Source organism: Gymnoscopelus braueri (genome assembly GCF_963280865.1).
Source record: "Gymnoscopelus braueri genome assembly, chromosome: 19".
Lineage (NCBI taxonomy): Eukaryota > Metazoa > Chordata > Actinopteri > Myctophiformes > Myctophidae > Gymnoscopelus > Gymnoscopelus braueri.
The window spans coordinates 21,144,329-21,165,926 of NC_137621.1; the positions used below are offsets into that span (position 1 = coordinate 21,144,329).

The window sequence follows — 21,598 nt, forward strand, 5'->3', positions numbered from 1 at the left end:
GCAATTCAGTTGTACGGTAAATGCCCTAACTACAACTCATATTAACAGAGAAAATCCCTTTCTGTCTGTTCCAGCCATTCTGCTCCTACATTTCCCATGATGCATATCACAGGGGCAAGCATTCAAGGAATGTCACATCCACCAAGGATAGCAGCAGAGATCCATGATATAATCCCAAGGTAGCCAATCCCATGCCTCACCACTAGTACAAAATGGTACACTATGTGGGTGCGGTCACTCCACGTCAACATCAGATCTCACATGAGCAGAGTTGCCTGATCTCACGAGAGTGTGTTGACTTCTGGTCTCCTAAACCCACGTCACACAGATACATACAAATCTATCGAAGTTTGAAAGTCTTGGTTTCTCCCACCGTCTTTGGTAGTGGCTGAAAAACAAGGCTCTTTCTTTAATATACTCGCAACAAAGGTTGTTAAGAGTTATCAGCTTAAGAAAAACATTTACCCTGCCATGTCTCACTCTCTCTTTTATCTCTCTCCACACATCTGTAGCTCTGCCTCTGCAATGGTTCATGTCATAATATCTAGCATTTATCTCCCATATGCACTAGAAGTTCTAAAAAAAAGTAAAATAATGAAATGTTTAAACTGTATAATTATACAGGTGATAATGTCCTTGTGCAGTAATGTACTAATAATTCATTTCTGTATTTTAATCTTCTTTATGTTTGGCCTATAGTCTTAAGCCGTATTTTATGCTTTGTTGTATGATGTGTCGCACAGCCGATCTACCAGCTCACAGCGCATCACATTGTGACATGTTGTTAGCTTGTAGATGTGCTGTTTTTGAATATTTTTGAAAATAGTGATGCCAGGTTGAAAGCATTTAAGTCTTTTCAGCCCAGTACACTACTTTATTCATTCACTCATCCACAGATTCATGTTGAATAATAATGGTAGCCTATAAACTTTTCATGTATGTACTTGCCTCTTAACCAGTCGCTTCATGATGGTCTGGTGCTTACTACTGTGAGGCATATTTTTGGCAACACAATGGGCAGCTTGGCGACACATCATTGGTATAGTGGACTAATGTATTCAATACCATTTGTCAGCATGTCAAAAAGCTGCCACATATTGTAGTAAATTCAGTTCAGATATCTCATTGGATGATGTTGCACCACAGGGTTATTCAAAACCATTTATCATTGTACCATGACCCTGAATGTGCTCTCATTTAACTTGTTTGGTTAAATAACTGGTCACACCTGTCACTCTGGTTGCAATATAATGCTGTAATGACAGTCCTTTATTATATCCCTTTCCTCCCACCACATGACTTTTCATCCACACACACACAACTCCCAAAACATTGTCATCACATGGCCCAGAGATAGACTGAAAGATTGTGTGTGTGTGTGTGTGTGTGTGGGGGGGGGGTCATGCATCCTGGTAGAAACTTGCACTCTACTGAGTGCACCTTGCTAGTTTCATAACTCTGACCACAAGTGCATGTCAGAATGCAAATCAGTCTTCTTGACCTATATATGCTGTTGCATCACTAGTTGCATTTGAACAAAGGAAATAGCTCTACCAAATTTCCCAGCAAAGATTCCCAGCATCACAATTTTATATATATATATGATTTTAAAAGATTAAGGTTGGTTGACCACGTTCATCTTTGACACATTGCAAATTTTCCCGATTACACATTAATGTTCCAATCAGAGCTCTGTGTCTTGTATGTCTGTCTTATATCCATTGCTCTATTTCCTTGCAGACTGCCTGCAGCAGTTGGGAGTTGTGGCAGGTGTGTCGGGCTGGCCGTGGCAGCCGAGCCGTGCCCCAATATGACTCACACAAGCATGACCTCAGGGAGGCAAGGAGGGCTGGGAGCTTTAGCAATGTCGTTTCAGTGCCAGCAGTTAGCAAGGAGTTAAGAGGAAACAAGTGAGCATGCAGACATGCAGGCGAGGCCTCAGTACAGCAGGCTGTTTGTGATATAAGTGGGGCAGTCCGCGTCAACTCAGCCAGGGAATCTGGAGGAAAGGTTACGCTGGTCCTATCTGGGTCTACGCATACACACCTCCCCAGGGTTTCCAACTCCCCTAAACGAAGGAACTCTTGGAGAGGAGTCCAAAAAAGGGGGAGTGGTCACAGCGAGGTTAAATATACCACCTATGGCACCTTAGGACCATATTACACTGACAGTCCCTCTTCTCTGATATGTGGACAATGTCGAGTGTCATGTATATTCTACCCCATAAGTGCCCTCTCAAAGTAAAGCTACGGATGTGTCCTAAAATAAATTATACACAGTATAACCCCACTTCAGATTTACCTTTATTAGTCACAGTAAAACACAAATCAGAATATTCAGATAATGAGCAGCAGCAATACAACTACAACTAATAATAATAATCATGAAAACTAATAATTCATGTTATTTATTAGAGACATTTGAAATTGATTGTCTATCGAGAGACAACAACATGTATGGAATATTGATAAGTGAACTAAACATCAAAAATTATGAGAGAAGTATCAGTCTTACTCTTTGTTGTGGACATGCAAACATTTAAGTATCCAACATACAGAGAAACTGTTAATTTAACTCAGAGTTACAGTACATTAACACTTGTTTACAGTGTATACACAGACAGCCTCAGTGATAAAGAGGTTTCTTAGAAATCCTGCAGTATTCATTGATAAGCATGTTATGATTTTCTTGAGACTTGTTTTTTATTTTCTAGAACTGGTTATTACTGACTATTCTGTGAATGTAATGTCACACAAACCAGTTATATTCAGTCTATATACTGCATGTTTTGTTTTGGTTAGGCTAACATATAGACATCTGATATGAATTTCTTCAGAATAATTTGAGAACAATTTTTTATCCCTGGAAAACACTGGCCTCAGCAACCCACTCATCCTCATCATTACTGGAGGCTGACATCTGGGTGAAAGGACACCAGAGAAAAATAATCTACAGAACAGGCTCCCTGGAATGCTCATACACAGTGAAATCCTGAGTGTTCATTTAACCCGTGAGCATACAAATGGAACCGAATGGACCCAGCCACGGGGGTCCATTTGGTTCCATTTGTATACTCCCAAGGTACAGACCCATAAGGGTCCATTTGGTTCCATTTGTGCACTCTCAGAGTTAAATTTACCCTCAGACTTTTACAGTGGAGAATAGTTTCTCACTCTCCATTCTTGTGCTCATTTCTCATACTTTTCTTTCATTTTGTTCTTTTGCTCTTTCCCACGTCCTTATTTATGTATTCATTTACTTACTGATGTACCTGCTATCTTACCGCTTTCTCTTATTGCCTGATTAGTTTGAGATCAGTTTTAATGGCAGAGGCATTGTTTTTTTTATGAAAACGTAGTGGGTGGGTCAGTGAGATGTGATGCAAGCTCTGAGGTGAGACAATAATAATACCTCAACAGTGTCTGCGCCACACGTTCCGTATCTAGGTGAAAGGACACAGCATGAGACATTTGTACATGACATTGGCCTCTGTTGTGACTGTGATGCCCACTGTCACATAGGACCTTGCACCAATCACCTAGTCTTCTGCCAAGGCATACCTGGCTGGGCACTGGAGTGATATTAGATGACATGCTCCATGGTCTTTGGTCTATTTGGCACATCTTATTCAATGTCACATTAACATTTCTTATGGAAAATAGCTTATATGGTATTAAATGTGACAATTCCAAAATAGCTTGGTGGTGTTTGTGAGTGTTTTACTCATTATATAGCACTGAAAATATGTTGATGTATATGTGTCAAGCTTTATGACATGATATCGTCTCTGTCGGTGGAAACCTAATACAGTATGTCCAAATTCCCAAACTGTTATTTTTCAGGATTCAAATTCTGCTACATTTGAGACGCTGTATATGATCAAGGAGGGCATTAACTTAACACGAGGTTTCTGCATCAATATAATAATACCTCAATAGTGTCTGCACAACCTGTACCAGTTTGGTATGTAGTGAAAGGACACACTTAACAGAATGAGACATTTATAGACAACTGACAGACAATATTGACATAATGCCCACTATCACAGGGCCTCACACCAAACACTTGGTTCTCTGCCAAAGCATGCAGTACCTGGCGTTGGAGTGAGATTAGATGTCATCCTCCACCCGTGCTGAAATAGTCTTTGATCTACTTGGCTCTCATTCAATGTCAGATTGTGTTTTGGGAAGAGGGCTTATTTTACAAAGTGAATTCCAAAATAGCTTTTGTCTTAAATCTACATTACAGAGAAGTCTGTGAGACCTTCAGCTTACTCATTCATCTTATTGTAAGCACTGAAAATATGAAATATGTTTTTTTTCAATTATAACATATTGCAGGGCAATTGTTTTTCTTCTTCTTTTTAGTATTATTGTTCAATTATTCATTCATTTATTTATTCAAGCTTTATGGCTCAGGCTAAAAGCCAATTAACTGTTGTATGAGCAGTCTTTCTAAGTGATCCCTCCATCCCAGGAGCTATAATGCATCGCTGAATACTAAGCCCCACCCCCTTCCTCCTACACATGGGCACATACACCCTGATTCATCGACAAGCAACAATCGGGATTGGTGGGCACTGGATTCCAAAGCCAATCTGTTACTATGACACTCTGACGTGTGAAACTGCCAACTTGCTGTCTGTTGTCCCGGCAACGGTGGAGCATGAGGCAGGTTTGAAGGCTCCAAAGAGAAATTCCGTGGAGATGGTCTACTGGGCATGTGTGGTTGTAGTGTATTATTATGATGTTAGATGCACAGAAATCTGAGAGAATAATAATCACTGTGTCTGGTAGCCTGGTTGTGAGACAAAACCATGCTTTTCATGCTCTTCTCTCAGACCTGGCTTCCTTACAATGCCCTCCAGAAAGGAAGCTATACTTGTTATTAAACCTAATGCCTGTCAAAGATTGCTTTCAGTTTTTTAATCCATGAAAGTGAAAATAGTCATACTCACTTAACACTCACTGTACAGTAAATATTGATTGCAATCCCTGATAATCAAAGTTCAAACCTGATCCATGGTGCACTGTATGCAGCTCACATGTTGGTCCTTTTAACCACTTAAATCCCTATAAAAAAGGCAATCTATACAAGCTTATGTGTGAGCTTGTAGATCTATAATAACAAGCCCAAAAAATTACGCCAGGTTGAAAGTGCTTAATTTAAGGTAGTTTGTGGCACGCAGAGATAATGCTGCTCATACCCCGAGAGCCTGGAGTCCTGGACAGACACTCAAAATCATAACAAAGGAGAGCTCTCTCACCTATCAATAGCTCTGACATGTTTATACATGAAGCGTGAATAACATCATTGTGCAAAAGAGTCTTTACTTGAAGAGAAATTATATATATATCACACTGAATCCTCCAAAAAACATGCTGAAACATATACTGAATGACACAGATGAAGAAACACTCTCGATAATGGACCTCTTCAGCAAAACAATATCATAAAATAATCGACAGTATATCACTGTCTTTGGAGGCAATACACAGGTTATTCTTAACCACTTGAAATCTAGTGTCCCTATTCTGGGGTAGGCAAACGTTGGGCAAAAAATGAACAAACATTTAGTGAAAATGGCTGATCTACAAGCTCACAATGCGTTGAAACGAGACGCATTTGGCAGCTTTGGCTGGCGAAAAAGGAGGGGACTGAGTATAGACTCCTGGGGGACCCTGGTCAACTAAATATATATATATATAGGGACACTGGGCAGGGTGGTTTTAATGTAAGAAGCAGAACCGGTTACTGCAAATGCACTTAAATTACAATAGCTTGTCTCCTTATGGAGTATTTCAGTCAATCATTACAAGAAAGGAGAGAACTGGATTTTCTCAACTGAAAAAGTACTACAGTAGAAGATATGTTTTTTGAATCATCATTTTTATTCCACAATCGTGTAACCCATTTTTTCACCCAGTGCCAATTGCCATGTAAATCTGGGCACTACTCTCCCTCTGCCAGCCTAGGGAGAGCCCAGAACTGAGCTCATGCCTTCAATGAAAGATATGTTTTAAACCAAGTTGAGTTGATGAATCGTGTCATATCCAAAGAGACACAGTCTATGTAAGAAAAGGGAATCAACTGCAGTGTCTGATGCTTTTAACCAGCAGCCAGCTGCACAGTGATGTGTCTTCTTTGGTCAACAGAATATCATCTAACACTACAGGCTGTGGAGGTAGTGCCTGGGCTTGTTCTGAACCCTGATTTAACATACTGTATCAATCAATGGAATATGCTTTATACATTCATACTGAGGATGTTATTCAACATTTAACATTCAACATTCATATTAGTGTCATGGGTGATCATAACTCATATCATCACAAATCACCAATTTGAAGGGTAGAAAACACCATTCTGAACTTAATGGAGTATTGGGGTTACCACGGAAGCCTCTTCCACCCCTTTTGCTCATTAACCATGTTAGTCATATGATTACATCCAAGTAAATGAAAGTGACAGATTTGCTGTGGCCATTCCAGATAAACACAGAGACTTGGAAGCCTTCCATATCCTCTGGCCTTGCTTAAACTCTTTCACTCTAAAAACAGCTATGAGTTTAAACGAGGACAACGTATTTACCCCACCAGAGCCTGGAACTGAAGAACAAACATTTAACCAAGAGCGATGAGGGAAACTGAAAAGAGAGAAAGTGTGCGAGAGAGGGGGGGGGAGAGGGAGAGACCAGATGGCTTAGCACTCAAGGGCAACAGGGAGGCAGGCAGGTAATGTTGGCTATTGCCCAGCTGTTAAAATGTAACTAACTTCAGACACCTTATACCTTACCTCCACGCATTAAAGTCTGCGAAGTTGATCATGGTTTATACTTCTGAGTGTTAAATTACTCTGAGAGTGTGCAAATGGTACCAGTGGTACCAGAGAGTGTGCAAATGGTACCTTACAACACGTCGCATCATGTTGTGAACTTGTAGATCTGCATTTTTTTTTATTAAAAATTTGATTAATCATTACTAGCAATCTGAATCTGCAAAGTAACTAGTAACTACGGCTGACAAATAAATGTAGTGAAGTTTTTGTTGAACTTATGCCTCTGAGATGTAGTGGAGAAGAAGTATAAAGCAATGGAAAGAAATGGAAATACTTGAGTAAAAGTAGGACCTTAAAATTGTACTTAAGTAGCCTACAGTACTTGAGTAAATGTACTTAGTTGCTTTTCACCACTGCATTTATTGTTGTGTTTCTGTCTGTTTCAATCCATTTGTCTTACACAGAGACAGGTAGAGCTACAGTATAGGCATGATAAACTCTCATGTCAGTAGAGGACATCTGAGGACACGGCAGCTTGCTGCCAGGTTTCTTCCAGTACACTACGGCGTCTCTGGGCTTGGCGGTCTTGTCACGCCTGCATCCTGTCAGCAGGGTTATGGGTGATGCCCAGACATCTGCTCCTGTGGAAAGGCGCTGGGACTGGAGCCATAGCTGTGTGGTTCTTCTGTTGCACTGGGATGGAGATAGAATCTCTCTCTCCCTCATGCCTAATCTATGCCTTGTCGCACAACCGTGTCGCACACCGACAATAGCAGATCTACAAGCTCAGCGACGCGTTGTGAGCTTGTAGGTCGGCTATTTTCAGCAAGCACCACAGTCGTATGACGAAGTATCAGGCTTCACAACGTTCCAGACCTGCACCACAGGCACAGTGACATTATGGTTTTTGACATGTTATACATCATTGGTAAATGGCCTTGCATTTATAGTGCCTTCTTCCACTGACAGCGGAGGAAGCCATGCAAGGCACAAACCTGCTCATCGGGAGCAGTTAGGGGTTCAGTGTCTTGCTCAAGGACACTTCGACATTATGCCCGGAGGAGGAGGAACTTCCCAATTCCCACACAATTGCTCTACATCCTGTAATGTAACACTGTAATGTAATGTAATGCCCCTCACTGCCCCAGGACAGTACAAAATACAAATGATTGCATATGCTGGTATGTGAATGTACATACTGATACCCTCTGTGTGAGTACACACAGCAATGTTAAAATAAATCTTTAGTAGCTATAAATTCCCATAGTAATCATTGCTATAGAGTGTTTGATTAGTAACAGAAGTCTTACCGCCGCTCCAGCAATTTAGTAGTTGCAACCCATGAAATTGGTGACCTACCTGACAGTGTATTTTCTGTTAACTAAAGAGCTGGAAAGACGGGGAGACCCGTGTTACTGAACAAACACTCTATAGCAATTATTTAATTATTAGTTTAACCTTTTCAGAAAAAACATTTTGTTCAAATGAAAACATCACTTACAGCACCTATAATGTGTACTCAATACCAGTGCATAGTTCATTTCTCATTCAAAGTAGGCTACTGTAAGCCTATATGATACTAGTACCCACTGTGTACACTTCAACATGTGCAACAATTAGCATGTATTTATCTAACCACACTGCTATTCCAGCATCTACAATCTATGTACATTTTGTAGTATATCTTTTCTAGCCTTTTTGTATATATATTATTTTCTAAATGTTTATCCCACGATTTTGTAACCATATTTCTTTCACCCAGTGCCAATGCCTAAGCTTGTAATCCGGGGCGCTACTCTCCCTCTGCCAGCCTGGGGAGAGCCCCGAACTGAGCTCATGCTTCCTTCAACGCATGAGGAGTTAGCAGACTGCTTCTTATCACATGACAGGGGGGAGTTTCCCCGGTAGGACGTAGCTCGTGGAAGGAACACGTTATTCCAACCAGTTCCTTTCCCCTCCATCAGGCGCCCCAGCTGACCAGGGGGAGGCAGTATAGAGACCAGGATTACTGCATGTTTTTTGTGAGGGTACCTAACCTAGGGGACACGGGGAGAACATGCAAACTCCACACAGAAAGGCCCTTTCGCCAACCCTTTTATATATTTTGGGTAAATCGATTTAAATGTTGTTGCATCTGTGTAATGCATTGACCTCACTGAGACAAGTTCCTCATATGTGCAAACATTCCTGGAAATGAAAATAATTCTGATTCTTATTGGTTATATACAATATAGTAAACTATATGCAGCTATATACATATATTGGGGAACATCTAATGGGATCATCAATCAAGTATCTATCTATCTACAGTGTCTGTCTGTCTGTCTGTCTGCTGTACTTACAACTCATCCATATTTTTCTTAATTAATAGTCTGGGAGGAAAAGTGATTAAATGTGCTTATTTCTTAATAACAAAGCCCAGCATGGTTCTGGGGGTGAACAGCAGAGTCATTGGTAAACACAGTATGGGTGCAGATCAACAGACACGTAGCTGAGCTTTTGGGAAGGTTTTATTGGGCACTTTGTGCATCAAATGCTTTGTACAAACATGACGAACACATCGTCATTTCCCTAGACGAACATTAGAATAACTTCATATAAAAAGGAACAAAAATATTATATTATTAAGAATAATAGAAATAGACATTTGGATATATGTTGTAAAAAATAGCCCACATCCATTTTCAATAAATATATACACATTAAGTACTGAGATACAAAACGAGGGATCATGTTGATCCTTTTCAACATTATTTTCAATGGACAATTGTTTCTTATTGTATCCATTGATGCATAATATAGATTTGGCCATAGAGAAGCAAATGGGTTCGTTTGAGTGTCTTATTGCACTTCCAGAACTTTTCACATGGGCTGTGCTAGACATTCACTGACCTCTCTCATTCATATTCTGAGGACCACAAAAGGAAAGGTAGATGGGATTTACTACTATAATTTAATACTTAAGTAGAGAGGCATGTACTTAAATTGATTCAGGGAGAAAATCCATTCATAAGCAGCCTACACTGATTCTCAGGCACAAACGTTACTACAAACACGCACAACTGTGCTACCTTAATGGTAGAGTTGAGGTTGACTTGACTAAATACTGCCAACATGTTTAGTAAAAATACACTGAACAACACAGGGCTCACAACATCCTGCTTTTTCAATACAACAGGACTTTGCTGTTTTTAATTACGTGTGCTAAATACCCTCATTTAAAGACATCAGTGCTAAGGCTATACAAAGGAAAAGACAAGCTCTTGTCTTATAAGTATGGCTATGGTATATATCTCAATCTAATATATACATATTTCTTTTCTTGTACAATTCAAAGACATAATAAAGATTGTGGCGTGCATAGAATGAGGTATAGCAGCACCACAAGTGTTTTGCACATTTTTAACAAATAAAGGGCAAATGTTTGAGCCAATCACTCAAATTGCCTTGTCATACAAAATGAAGCTATCGTTACAATCACAATTGTCTGAACTTCCCGGTTCTTATCTACAAAAGTAACAAAGTGAATCAAAATGCATAACCTATATCTCAAACCATTGGTGTTTCACAATAAGAGCTATGGCTTGGAGTAAGATTTAATTTATAAGACTCTCTCTGTTTTGACCGTAAAAGGCACTGAGACAATAAGGCTATAGTTTCAGAACCTGTCCATTATCACTTTCAAGGCTGAAGTCTAATTCATACTTCATGTCACGATGGTGTTGCTCGCCGCGAATAACCGATAAATGCAGTTATTTATGAGCAGCCACCCCGTTGTGCCACAAAGTATAAATTAAGCTTAATATTACAGCTAGATGTGTAAACCATGTGTCTTCAATCGACTGCCTAGTTTCATCTGGTTTAAGTCATTGCGAACAGGGCAATATCATGTCCTCCGTTCATCGCACCAGTCAGATTTCAGTTAGCGTGAGCTTGTACATGCCCTGCAGCTCCTCCATGGAGATCTGGAAAGTATCTTCATTGGAATAGTGTTTGATGATGTTGTCGTCCATGTTCACTAGAATCCTGGCAGGGGAAATACAGCAGATATATTACTTAAATGGCTGATTTAACCAATTATTATCTGATGGAATGGAGAAGGTTATGAACAAAAATCTCTGTGCGCGTGTGTTAGTGACGTACCCTTTCTTGCATTTCTTGTAGACCTTTCCAACTTTTTCCAAAGGCAACTCGTACTTCTCTGATATCTGGTTGAGAAAAAGCAATGAAATATAACATGAAGGTGTCTGACTTTAAAGAAATTTCACCCACGCACGCACACATACGCACACGTACACACACGCACACACACACACACACACACACACACACACACACACACACACACACACACACACACACTATCACAACCGCAGAAATGTGCAGGTCTCTCTAACCCTTCATTCTTGCCTGATTCCCATTTAGTGTCTGTTCTGCACACCTACTGTAGAATATCCCTACAACCCATCACTCATTAGTGGAACCTCATACCACCATCAATCGTTTTATTAACCACTTAAGCCCTATTTTATACTTTGGCGCAAAACAGTGTCAGGCAGAAATAGCTAAATTAGCCGATCCACAAGCTCATTTTGAAAAAAAGTATATATTTTTTATAATCGATTGATTAGTTCGATTAACTGTTGCACCACTACTCCCCATCCCTCTCTATCTCTTACTAGCCTCTGCCCTCCTCTCTTTTCATGTATTGCCCTCCTTTGTCCCAGGCCCAGGTCAATGCCATCTCTCTACACACTGCTCTCTTTCCTCCTGTAACCTCCCCCAACTAACTCCTCTTTTAAATTCCTTCCCCCTGTCTCCCCCATGTTTCTCTCCTCTCTGCGACACTCCTCTTTTTTTTTGGGCGGGGGGGGGGGGGGGGTGCTCTGTCACAGCTCATTTAGCCTGTTATGGAGGCGGTTAGTGTGAGGGAAAATGAGGTCTCCAGCTGCATGCAGCATGCCTTCTTTGTCTTAGCGCGTCACACCGGACAGAGAGACAGTCAGTCAGGCACACAGGCAGGCGATTCAAATCATGACGCCCCCTTATGACCGCCCTCATGACAAAACGGAGCATAAAGAGTCCTCCTGTGCCGCTCTTGTGCTGTCATGCCGTGCTGGTGAGTGGGAAGCAAGTGAGAGAAACTTACCGCTTCCACCAGGCCTTTCAATGTGGGGTTCTTCAACATGAGCGCATCAAACACCTCCTCTGCCTCCTTACGCACGTATAACAGGACTGCAAACGAGAGGAAGAACGGGAGACGGGAGAGAGTCATTAAACGAAGCTCAGGTGGATTTGCATGCACAGTATACACACTCACACATTGATGCGAGCATCGAGTAGAACTGCGCACACTAGCTAATCTGAAAGTCAAAGCAGGAAACTACCCAAATCAAACAGCAAATGAATTCACTGGCAGAGTGAAGTGTTTATAGCTGGGTCAGGCCAAGTTGTTGGACCGTTGCTTCCTTTATGTGGATTTTGGTCTTTGTGGCTTACTGTGTCGTGTCCCCGTCTGCACTCACCCATACCACACACACACTGAGCTCTCTTTAGGGGATTTGGAGGTTGTCAACCTTGCACACACACTCGTGCACACACGCAAGCACAAACGCACACGCACACGCACACACACATGCACACGCGCACACGAAGACCTTCACAGGGATGTTGCTAGGAGATGTGTGAGAACCCTTGTTTATGTAGCCACCTAGATTTGAACACAGGTCTACCACATCAGAAACTAAACGTCTGCTACTCGTCCAAAGGGGAATGCCCCCCCTCTGGCCAAGGGACATATTACAGTGCAGATGAATGTAAGTGGAGTGAGCTGATTTTTAAAAAATGCTTCACATAAATGTTCTAAGGAAGCAGGTGGCAGTCCCACGCAGAGGATTGTGGGATTGACAGCGAAGCAGAGCAGACGACGAGAAAAGTTTAGATTCTCTCAACCTTATGCAAATGACAAGAGAACCCAACTGGGCGTTCAGCGTTGGCCAATCGTATTGCTGGATGTGACATAGAGTAGCACCTAGCAATCGACACCGCTTGAGATTGACAGAAATGAAACAAAGCTTATCATAACTGTGAAAGACTATGCTGTATATGTATATGTCATTATAAAACCTGACACTGAGGTGTCGGCTTTAGCATGTTTATCAAATTCATTACCTGCAGATGTGTTCAAGGCAGGTTATAGATTAATCACAGTCACTCTGGTACTATCTATAACTCAGGAATGCTGTCTTATAATATTACAACTATGTGGCATGTACATACTTTCCATTTTAGTGTCATGCTGACCCAGGCAAAGAAAAAGCATGTTCTATGTGTGTGACTGGATGTGGGGTAAAGTGCAGGCCAGGGACTTGTTTGTGTGTGTGTGTGTGTGTGTGTGTGTGTGTGTGTGTGTGTGTGTGTGTGTGTGTGTGTGTGTGTGTGTGTGTGTGTGTGTGTGTGTGTGTGTGTGCATGTGCGTGTGCGTGTGCGTGTGTGTGCGTGCTGGGTCACTGGAGGCCTCCAGCACGTGTGTCTTTTCAAAGAGCCTCAATAATCACATGGCCCAGGGGGGCGGGTGCATGTCTTTCAGAGTCATAACATCAACAACCACCCAAAAAAACACACACACACACACACACACACACACACACACACACACACACACACACACACACACACACACACACACACACACACACACACACACACACACACACACACACACACACACACACACACACACACACACACACACCTTTCTTTGGCTCCTCCACTCTAGCCATCTTGTTTGGGGGGGAACCAAATTCATCCTCAGGGTAGGGTAATCTCCCTCTCTCTCTGGCCGAGCTGCAATGAACACATACAAAATCATTGCTTGATCACCCATAACAACTAGTTAATAGGCACTATCACAAACCACACACAAAGATATATGCACACACATGCGCACACACACACACCCCCACACACACACACGTGCGGCACAAGAGGCATTTTCCAAGAAAAGGCATGTGAATCCAATGCCTTCAACTGTGGGGTGCCAAAGGTTGTTTCGCTCTAAAAACCTCTTCCCCGCTCCCTCTGTTTAAAGGCAGAGAGAGTATGTGAAAGTGTGAAACGAAAGCTTCCAAGAACTCACCTGTTATCCTCCCCATCCTCTGCTGAGAAAGTCTGCTGGTGAGACAGAAAGAGAGATAGACAGAGAGAGAGAGAGAAAGAGAGAGAGAGAGAGAGAGAGAGAGAGAGAGAGAGAGAGAGAGAGAGAGAGAGAGAGAGAGAGAGAGAGAGAGAGAGATTAATGTTGGTTAAATGTAATACAAAGGAATCAAAAAACATCCTTTCATATATCTGAGCTGACTAATTGAGGCAAAGCATGTGGACTGCAATTACCATTTTAACATGGAGGTCATTTTTCTCTTATACACATCATACATGGATCGGGTGAGAAACCTCACCCGCACCCAAGTATGAGGTAATGAGAAACCCCACCGCAACCAAAGTATTAAGTAAGAGCACGTCAGAGCACCGTGTTAATATGGCCAGTTTGCAGTGGTGGAAAAAGCACTCAAATGTTTTACTTAAGTAAAAGTATCAATACTGCATTGTAGAAGTACTCCGTTACAAGTAAAAGTCTGGAATTAAAAATGTACTTGAGTAAAAGTACAAAAGTACTTGAGTAAATGTACTTAGTTACTTTACACCACTGCCAGTTTGTCAGCCCAAGCTATTACTACATTTGGCATTTGTTTTAGAAACAGTGACAAAAACATTAATATGATTTTATGTGATATGATTTTATTTCCCCAAAATCTTTCAATTGCACGTACAGGTTGCAGTGAAATGCTTAGCTTGCATTGTTAAGGTCATGAGTGGTAACTGCAAATCACTCATCTCGCCATCCCGGAATTCCCAGGTCATTGGATTGACCTGGTTGTCAGGTTGGGAGACCTATTGGATTGAACCTGCTGAACTGGTTCAGTCCAATAGGTTTCCTAACCTGACACATTTTCCCTGCTTTTATCACTAATATAGGAGCTCGGTCAAGAAACACATTCGAGGTAGCTGAGGTATAGCATCAAAGGTAGAACATGGTTTGCATGGATACATTTAGAACAAGGGTTCTCAACCTTTTCAGGCTGTGACCCCCCCAAAATAATCCTATTTGAACTGGGGACCCCCCACCCTGATAAGCACTTGGAATGTAGGAGTTGAGGCATACATTTTTCGGTTCCACAGATAAATATTGTGAAAATAGCAGATCTACAAGGTCACAACGCCTCGCTCTGCAAGGCCTTGTGAACTTGTAGATCGGCTTGTAGATTTTTAATAGGAGACTCATAATCAAAGAAACTCATCTCAGGTCTCACTTAAGAATCAAACATCATTCGCAAAATAAAGATTATGCGGATTCCTGGAAAGTTGACTTTTTGGAAAAAGTTAATTACATTTTAGGACATCAACAGTACTGCACTGATTACCCACGGTGCTCTTCAGAGAAATCCATGCTTTAAACGGAGCCCAGTTAACCCTGTGTTTATCTGACACTGATTGTAGAGCCACAGAGAGTTCAACAGGGTTGTTAGTCAGGTTCAGTGTCATCAGCAGCACCAAAAATAAACGCAAGTTGCCCCTCGCACGGTCGCACCCCCATTTCCCCAACCCCCGGTCTGACCGGACAAATAGAGAAAAGGTAAACAGCAGAGCAGTGGGAAGACATGCAGAGACAGACAGACAGACAGACAGACAGACAGACAGACAGACAGACAGACAGACAGACAGACAGACAGACAGACAGACAGACAGACAGACAGACAGACAGACAGACAGACAGACAGACAGACAGACAGAGATTAGATAGATAGACATGGTGAGAAAGACTAGATTAGACAGATAAACTTATAGATATTTAGAGAGAGAGAGAGAGAAAGAGAGAGAGAGAGAGAGGGGGGGGGGGGGGGGGGGGGGAGAGGCCCTGAATAGCAACTTAAAGTTCAGGCAGACCTGTCAGACTTGGGCCAACAGGGGGCAGTCAAGATTCACAAACGGTCTCATTCAAACCACCATGATCCACACAACCATAATTGAACAATGGAGTCTTCTTCCATTGTGAATGTCTATGTAAAACATCTGCAAACACACACACACACACACACACACACACACACACACACACACACACACACACACACACACACACACACACACACACACACACACACACACACACACACACACACACACACACACACACACAGTCTCATGTGATCTGATCTTCCTGGCTGGCAGTGGGACGTGGAATAAGGCCTTGCAGAGGGCTCAGAGTCCAGAGGTTGGGACGCAGGTTGTTCCACAGACATTAGAAGAGGGTCGGTGTTGTTGGATAACACCAAGAACACCAAGAACCTCATCAACTGTATAACTTGTACTGCATGTATGCATTCATTCTGCACATACATCCTGGCATTGTGTCAAAGTGTCCTTGAGCAAGACACTGAGCCCCTAACAGCTACTGATGAGCAGGTCGTGCCTTGCATGGTTGCCTCCGCTGTCTGTGTGTGAATGTGCGTGAATGGGTGAATGTAACACACATTGTTACATGCTTCAGATAAAGGTGCTAAATAAATACAGACCCTTTACCATATTAAATGCCGCTCACAAGCAGCAGGAAAAGCATCGTTCTCTTCTCTTTATCCACTTATAGATATGTTAAGCAATGTTTTGAACCACCATGATGTAGTATTTTCATTTACTGGTAAACAAGACATGACGCAAGTATGGTAATCAGTAATGCAGAAGTTTATTAGAAGACTCTGGTCTCTGGGCAGTCTAAAAGTGGTTCACTCTGCCAACTGGCAACCAGATGGGAACGCACTATCTGGTCACTGTGACCTGACTTCTGACTTTGATGAGTGGGCGCCTGGGCAATAGTTCAGAATTGAAGTTAAGCTGTTTGAAGGAGCCGAAACTGACGCAAACAACTTCAGTGTTTTGTCAGGCCCTGAGGAACAGGATCATATTTACGGTGTCTATCAGCCAGCAGAGAAATGTAGCCAGATCGACAGATGCTTGAATAGACAGACAGTGAATTTTCTGAAGACGGAATGGAAGATAACAGACGCTTCTCTTTCAGAATTGTAATAGTTTGCTTGGTCCATTTTTTGTTTCAAGGAGACATTCCATCTCACTCATCCCACAACATCCCCTTCCCTGCCATTTTTATGACAACACAATGTAATGTGGCACATTCAGCCAATGACATATCAGGGTAAACCCAGCTGCAGCTAATAATGGGTGGGTACTGTTAGGTCTACAAGTTAACAAGCATTGACAATACCATTGACTATTGTCAGTGCTTATTCTTTGGCAAAACGAAATCATTTAGACTCATTATTAATCTAACTATCTGCAGCTGTCTTTAGCCTGCTATAAAACACCTCCAAATGTGCCCAGGTGCGAAAATGCCATTTAACCACCTACATGTAAGGCCTATTTTGTTTCCGAAAACAGTTGTTTTTGAAAAATCGTGAAAACTTGCAACTTTGTGCCCAGATGCCCAGAATTGGGATGCCAGGGGAGAGCTGTAGGGGTTAAGTGTCTTGCTAAGGGACTTCAACACGTATACTGGGTGGCCTGGGGGGGGGGGGGGGGGACCGCTGATCTATTACCAGGCGGTCTCTGTACCCAACAAGCTATGGCCGCCGCAGGTTAATTAATGTAATGTACGAATGCTGCTGGGAGCGCTGGTTTGTGTTTTGGTGACTGGCACTCACATGGCGCTGGAAGCTGGAGAAGTGGATGTCTGGAATGAAGAGGACAGGTTGTGTGTCGAAGTCATTCATCATCTTGAAGATGGTCACATCATTGCGCTTCTGGAGTAGAGGCATTTTCACATCTGCAACTGGGAGAGCAAAGGCACAACATGAAGGACTCTCTCTTTCTGTCCCTCTCTCTCTCTCTGTCTCTACAGTTCATCACACATAAGGAGGCTTCTATGTTTCTTTAGTCCATTTTCAAGGTGCCATTCCTAGGAGGCGAGCTGTCTAGAAGAGGGTCTTTCTGTCTATGTGTCCGCAGCTAATCTTGCAAATAACTACACCTCTCAACGCCAAATGTATTGGGCCTGCTGCCAATAGGCCAAGGAATGTGTCCATCAATATGACGTAATATCAACATGGATCCACTGTCGTAGTCGCTTGCCCAGTGCACATATATGGGCATAATTGTCAAGACAGACTCACACAGACAGACAACTTGAACTTTATAGAAAAGACTGATGTATCAGTATACTGTAAATAATACAATCAGCATGTGGAATGAGTGTCACTCACAGGCTCCCATTGCTCCGGAACTGAGGTCTGACACCTTCCCCTTCCTGCGGGACTGTTTCCTCTCTTCATCTCTGATCTTCCTCTCGGCTCCCTTGTCGCAGAACACCTTGATCTGGCAGAAGGCGCGGTGGATGGGCTTGTTGCTGCGGTTGTTGTAGCTGTAGGTGTCGATCTGGAGGTTGAGTGGCAGACCCTTCACTCCCTTCTGTGAGGAGAAGTCTGTGCTCAGACAATTGACTGAGATGAAGATCTAGACATGGAGGGCAGAGGAGGAGAGAATAAAAGAGAATGGATTAGGCTGAAAAGGATGGGAAGGTGTGTGTGTGTGTGGGGGGGGGGGGGGGGGGGGGATTCTAAGGTTGTTTGTTCAACCTGAGAAAAGATTTATGCAAAGTTTGTGCAAATTCTACCTAAGAAATACATCAAGAGTTGTTTGTCAAACAATGTCAACGACAATATCAATAATAATATCGTTCTTGAAAGTTTGCCTATGAACTGGGAATTTTTATTCCAGGTACTCTGTCTGTAAGCACTCCCCTTTATAACCATTTGTATATGGAATTAATAATGCTTTTGGGCAGCAGCTTCCTGGCAGACAAGGTCTTTGTGCCACATTCCATGTTCTGTGTTGCCCTCTATTGGTAGTCTGTGGTTATCACATGCAGGTTTTTATTTTTCAAATCTAGACTAAGACTTACTCTGTTTAGGGTTCATCAAAACGCATGATCATGCCTGTAACTACCATTGAGGTCACAGAGACTATGTACTCTGTATTTTCTCTGGGGATGTCGTGTTTTTCAGTGACCTGATTCCTATTTTTCCATGAATTCCAAGCTGTTTTGCACTGTATGACGTTTGGATATTTTTGTAGTACGAGAGAGACCTATGCCAAATTTATACTCTCACGAATCGTAACCCTTCTTTTTCACAATGGTAACAGTGGCTGATAGTAATGTTAGGATGTTAGACTTCTCTGCTATATGGTGTGTACCAGTGTACACAACAAATATGTAAATCCACATTTGTATGCTTCTGAACAAAATTGTTTGCCTTTTAATGAAACATGAGGTTAGGCTAGTTATTACAATTCCAGTTTGTAACTTTAACAAGCTTTTGCGACAAACAGTATATGAATTTAAGTGGAAAACATCATCCATATAATAGAGAGGTAATCCCTTTTTTTTTTTTACAATCTTGAATGAAACATGATCTTGTGTCATCGTGCTTTTCTACCCAAAGCCCCATTTGTGAGATTATCATAAATACAGTAAACAGCCCCAGAGCGGGTAAACATTTGGGAAGGGCTGGACTCCGTAAACACACTTTGTCTTTCTGTGCCTCGCATCACCAGGGGGCACAGCAGTGGAGGATGGAGAGGGAGCATCTATCGTTCACACACACATTTACCTACACACACATTTACCTACACACACACACACACGCACGCACGCACACAATGTCTACATCTCAAATTCTAATATACTTTGTGGGGACATTAGCCCCTCACAAGTATAGTAATACAAGTACACACACACACACACACACACACACACACACACACACACACACACACACACACACACACACACACACACACACACACACACACACACACACTCCCCTTCATGTATCATCTTTCACATCGGCGGTTTAAACCCGGTGGGGCGTTGCGTACACAAAGGATAAATACACACGGAGAGACACACACAAGGATGAACATCCTATGGACACAGGCCTCAGGTCATGAGACAAGTCATTAGACTCATATCCTGGTGTGTGTGAGTGTGTCTGTGCTGTTTGACTGCGAGTTTGTGTGAGCACATTTGTGAGGGATAAACTCAGGCGCCATCTTGTCAATTCCTGAGTTTGTCTTCTGACAACCTAGCCTAATGTATGCTTTGAGGAGCAACTAACGTGGCACAGAAGCAGCCCCTCTGGTTGAATTTGGCTTCTGGTTGACACACTCTGCACATGCACACAACTCAACCAACTGGTCAGAGGAGAACAGAAGAGGAGAGAGGCGATGAAAAGGCGATGAAAAGAGGAGTGGAACGAGAAATTCCTCCTCCCCTCTGTCACCTTGTACTTGTCGGACGGGATTTCATAGTCAGCTGTCAAGGCTATAGACTACGGCCTCCTGCTGAGTTTCCTCATTCCAGCACCTATTGTTGCTCTCGAGTGGCGCGAAGGAAGACCTAAACACGCGTCATGTCAGCATCACAATGGGGGTGACAGGTTGAACCAGTCAAGAATGCTGTATAGACAGCGGGCAAACACATCAAAGCACGCGCACGCTCATACACACACAAGCAAGCACACACACAAACACAGGCACACAAACACAGGCACGCACGCCCGCACGCACGCACGCACGCACGTCACCTGTTTCTTCGCAACCTGACTAAACAGAATACAATGGGGAGCTAGACGCCCCAACTTACAAGCCTAACTCCTGTCTCCATTTAAGCCTACTAGTGAGACATTAGTTTCCATTATGAACAAAATGGATGAGGCTCACTACGTCAGCTGTCACCTTTACTCTGATGAGCAGGAAAAACCAGAAACAGCATGTGACCATTGCAAGGAGGAGCAGTCTATTTTTGGTAAAGAGGTTCCAATGTGTCCATTATGGGAAAGGCTTCAAGGCTTATTCTGAGACACACAGGTTGTCGTCATACTGTGTGGAGAAACTACAAAGAACTAGGATGATAGGGGACATTGCTAACTACACACTTTACATGTTCTCACATGATCCCTGACGTAAAAGCTGCATGCTAATTAAATGCCAAGTGCTGGTATTTGAATTGATCCAAAATCTAAGTTAGTTGTTCTCTATAGTGGCTCCTTGAGGGGGCTCCAAGTCCCTAGCTAAATTAGTTAACATAGCAACACAATCAGTTTAACCACTTTAACCCTATATATAGATTATTTGAAAACAGCCAATCTACAAGCTCACAACGGTTGTGACTTGTGAGCTTGTAGATCGGCTGTTTTCAAATAATCTTGATTTTTTTTATAAGATTTTTTATATATTTTTTAACATTTTAACAACGCAAATCATGTATGGGGTCCCTGGCACAAAATATTTTCAGATGGGGGTCTGTGGCCAAATACATATACATTTAGGGGTCCTTAACATAAAACAGTTTGAGAACTCACCTTGGCCTCCTCATTGATGTCCCAGGTGAAAGAGATGGCATTGTAGGAGATCTCCTCGATGTTACTGATGGTGTTGAAACTTTCCTTGTAATCGGCTGTCAAATACAGGAGACAAGAGACAAGCTTAACAAAGACCATGGCAGTGAAAGATAAGTAACTGTATGGCACAGCAAGATGTAGTTATAATAATAATAATAATACTGTAGCTATTAAAAAGGTGCTCTAACAACAGTCAAAATGGAACTCCACAATGGAAGGCATTGAAGTTCTCCATCGTATTTAATGATTATAACCCACTGTTATGCTAGGTTTAAATTAGCAACATAAGGTTTTTG

The 21,598-nt window shown here is 42.2% G+C and overlaps 1 protein-coding gene across 18 annotated transcripts in view; it reads right to left on the reverse strand.

The window, feature by feature from the left end:
* Positions 1–9,269: 9,269 nt before the first annotated feature.
* Positions 9,270–21,598, reverse strand: part of grhl1 (grainyhead-like transcription factor 1) — a 23,647-nt gene continuing 11,318 nt past the window's right edge. For 11 of the 18 annotated variants that reach the window (XM_080415055.1, XM_080415050.1, XM_080415048.1 and 8 more), the window contains exons 9-16: positions 21,264–21,358; positions 18,105–18,354; positions 17,547–17,674; positions 13,916–13,950; positions 13,532–13,623; positions 11,927–12,012; positions 10,921–10,985; positions 9,270–10,803 (exon numbers count right to left, since the gene is read on the reverse strand). In XM_080415055.1, coding sequence (XP_080271181.1) covers positions 10,689–10,803; positions 10,921–10,985; positions 11,927–12,012; positions 13,532–13,623; positions 13,916–13,950; positions 17,547–17,674; positions 18,105–18,354; positions 21,264–21,358 — 866 coding nt within the window. In that variant the 3' untranslated portion in view covers positions 9,270–10,688. The remainder of the gene's footprint in view (positions 10,804–10,920; positions 10,986–11,926; positions 12,013–13,531; positions 13,624–13,915; positions 13,951–17,546; positions 17,675–18,104; positions 18,355–21,263; positions 21,359–21,598) is intronic. The other 7 variants (XM_080415053.1, XM_080415061.1, XM_080415058.1 and 4 more) reach the window with 3 other exon arrangements.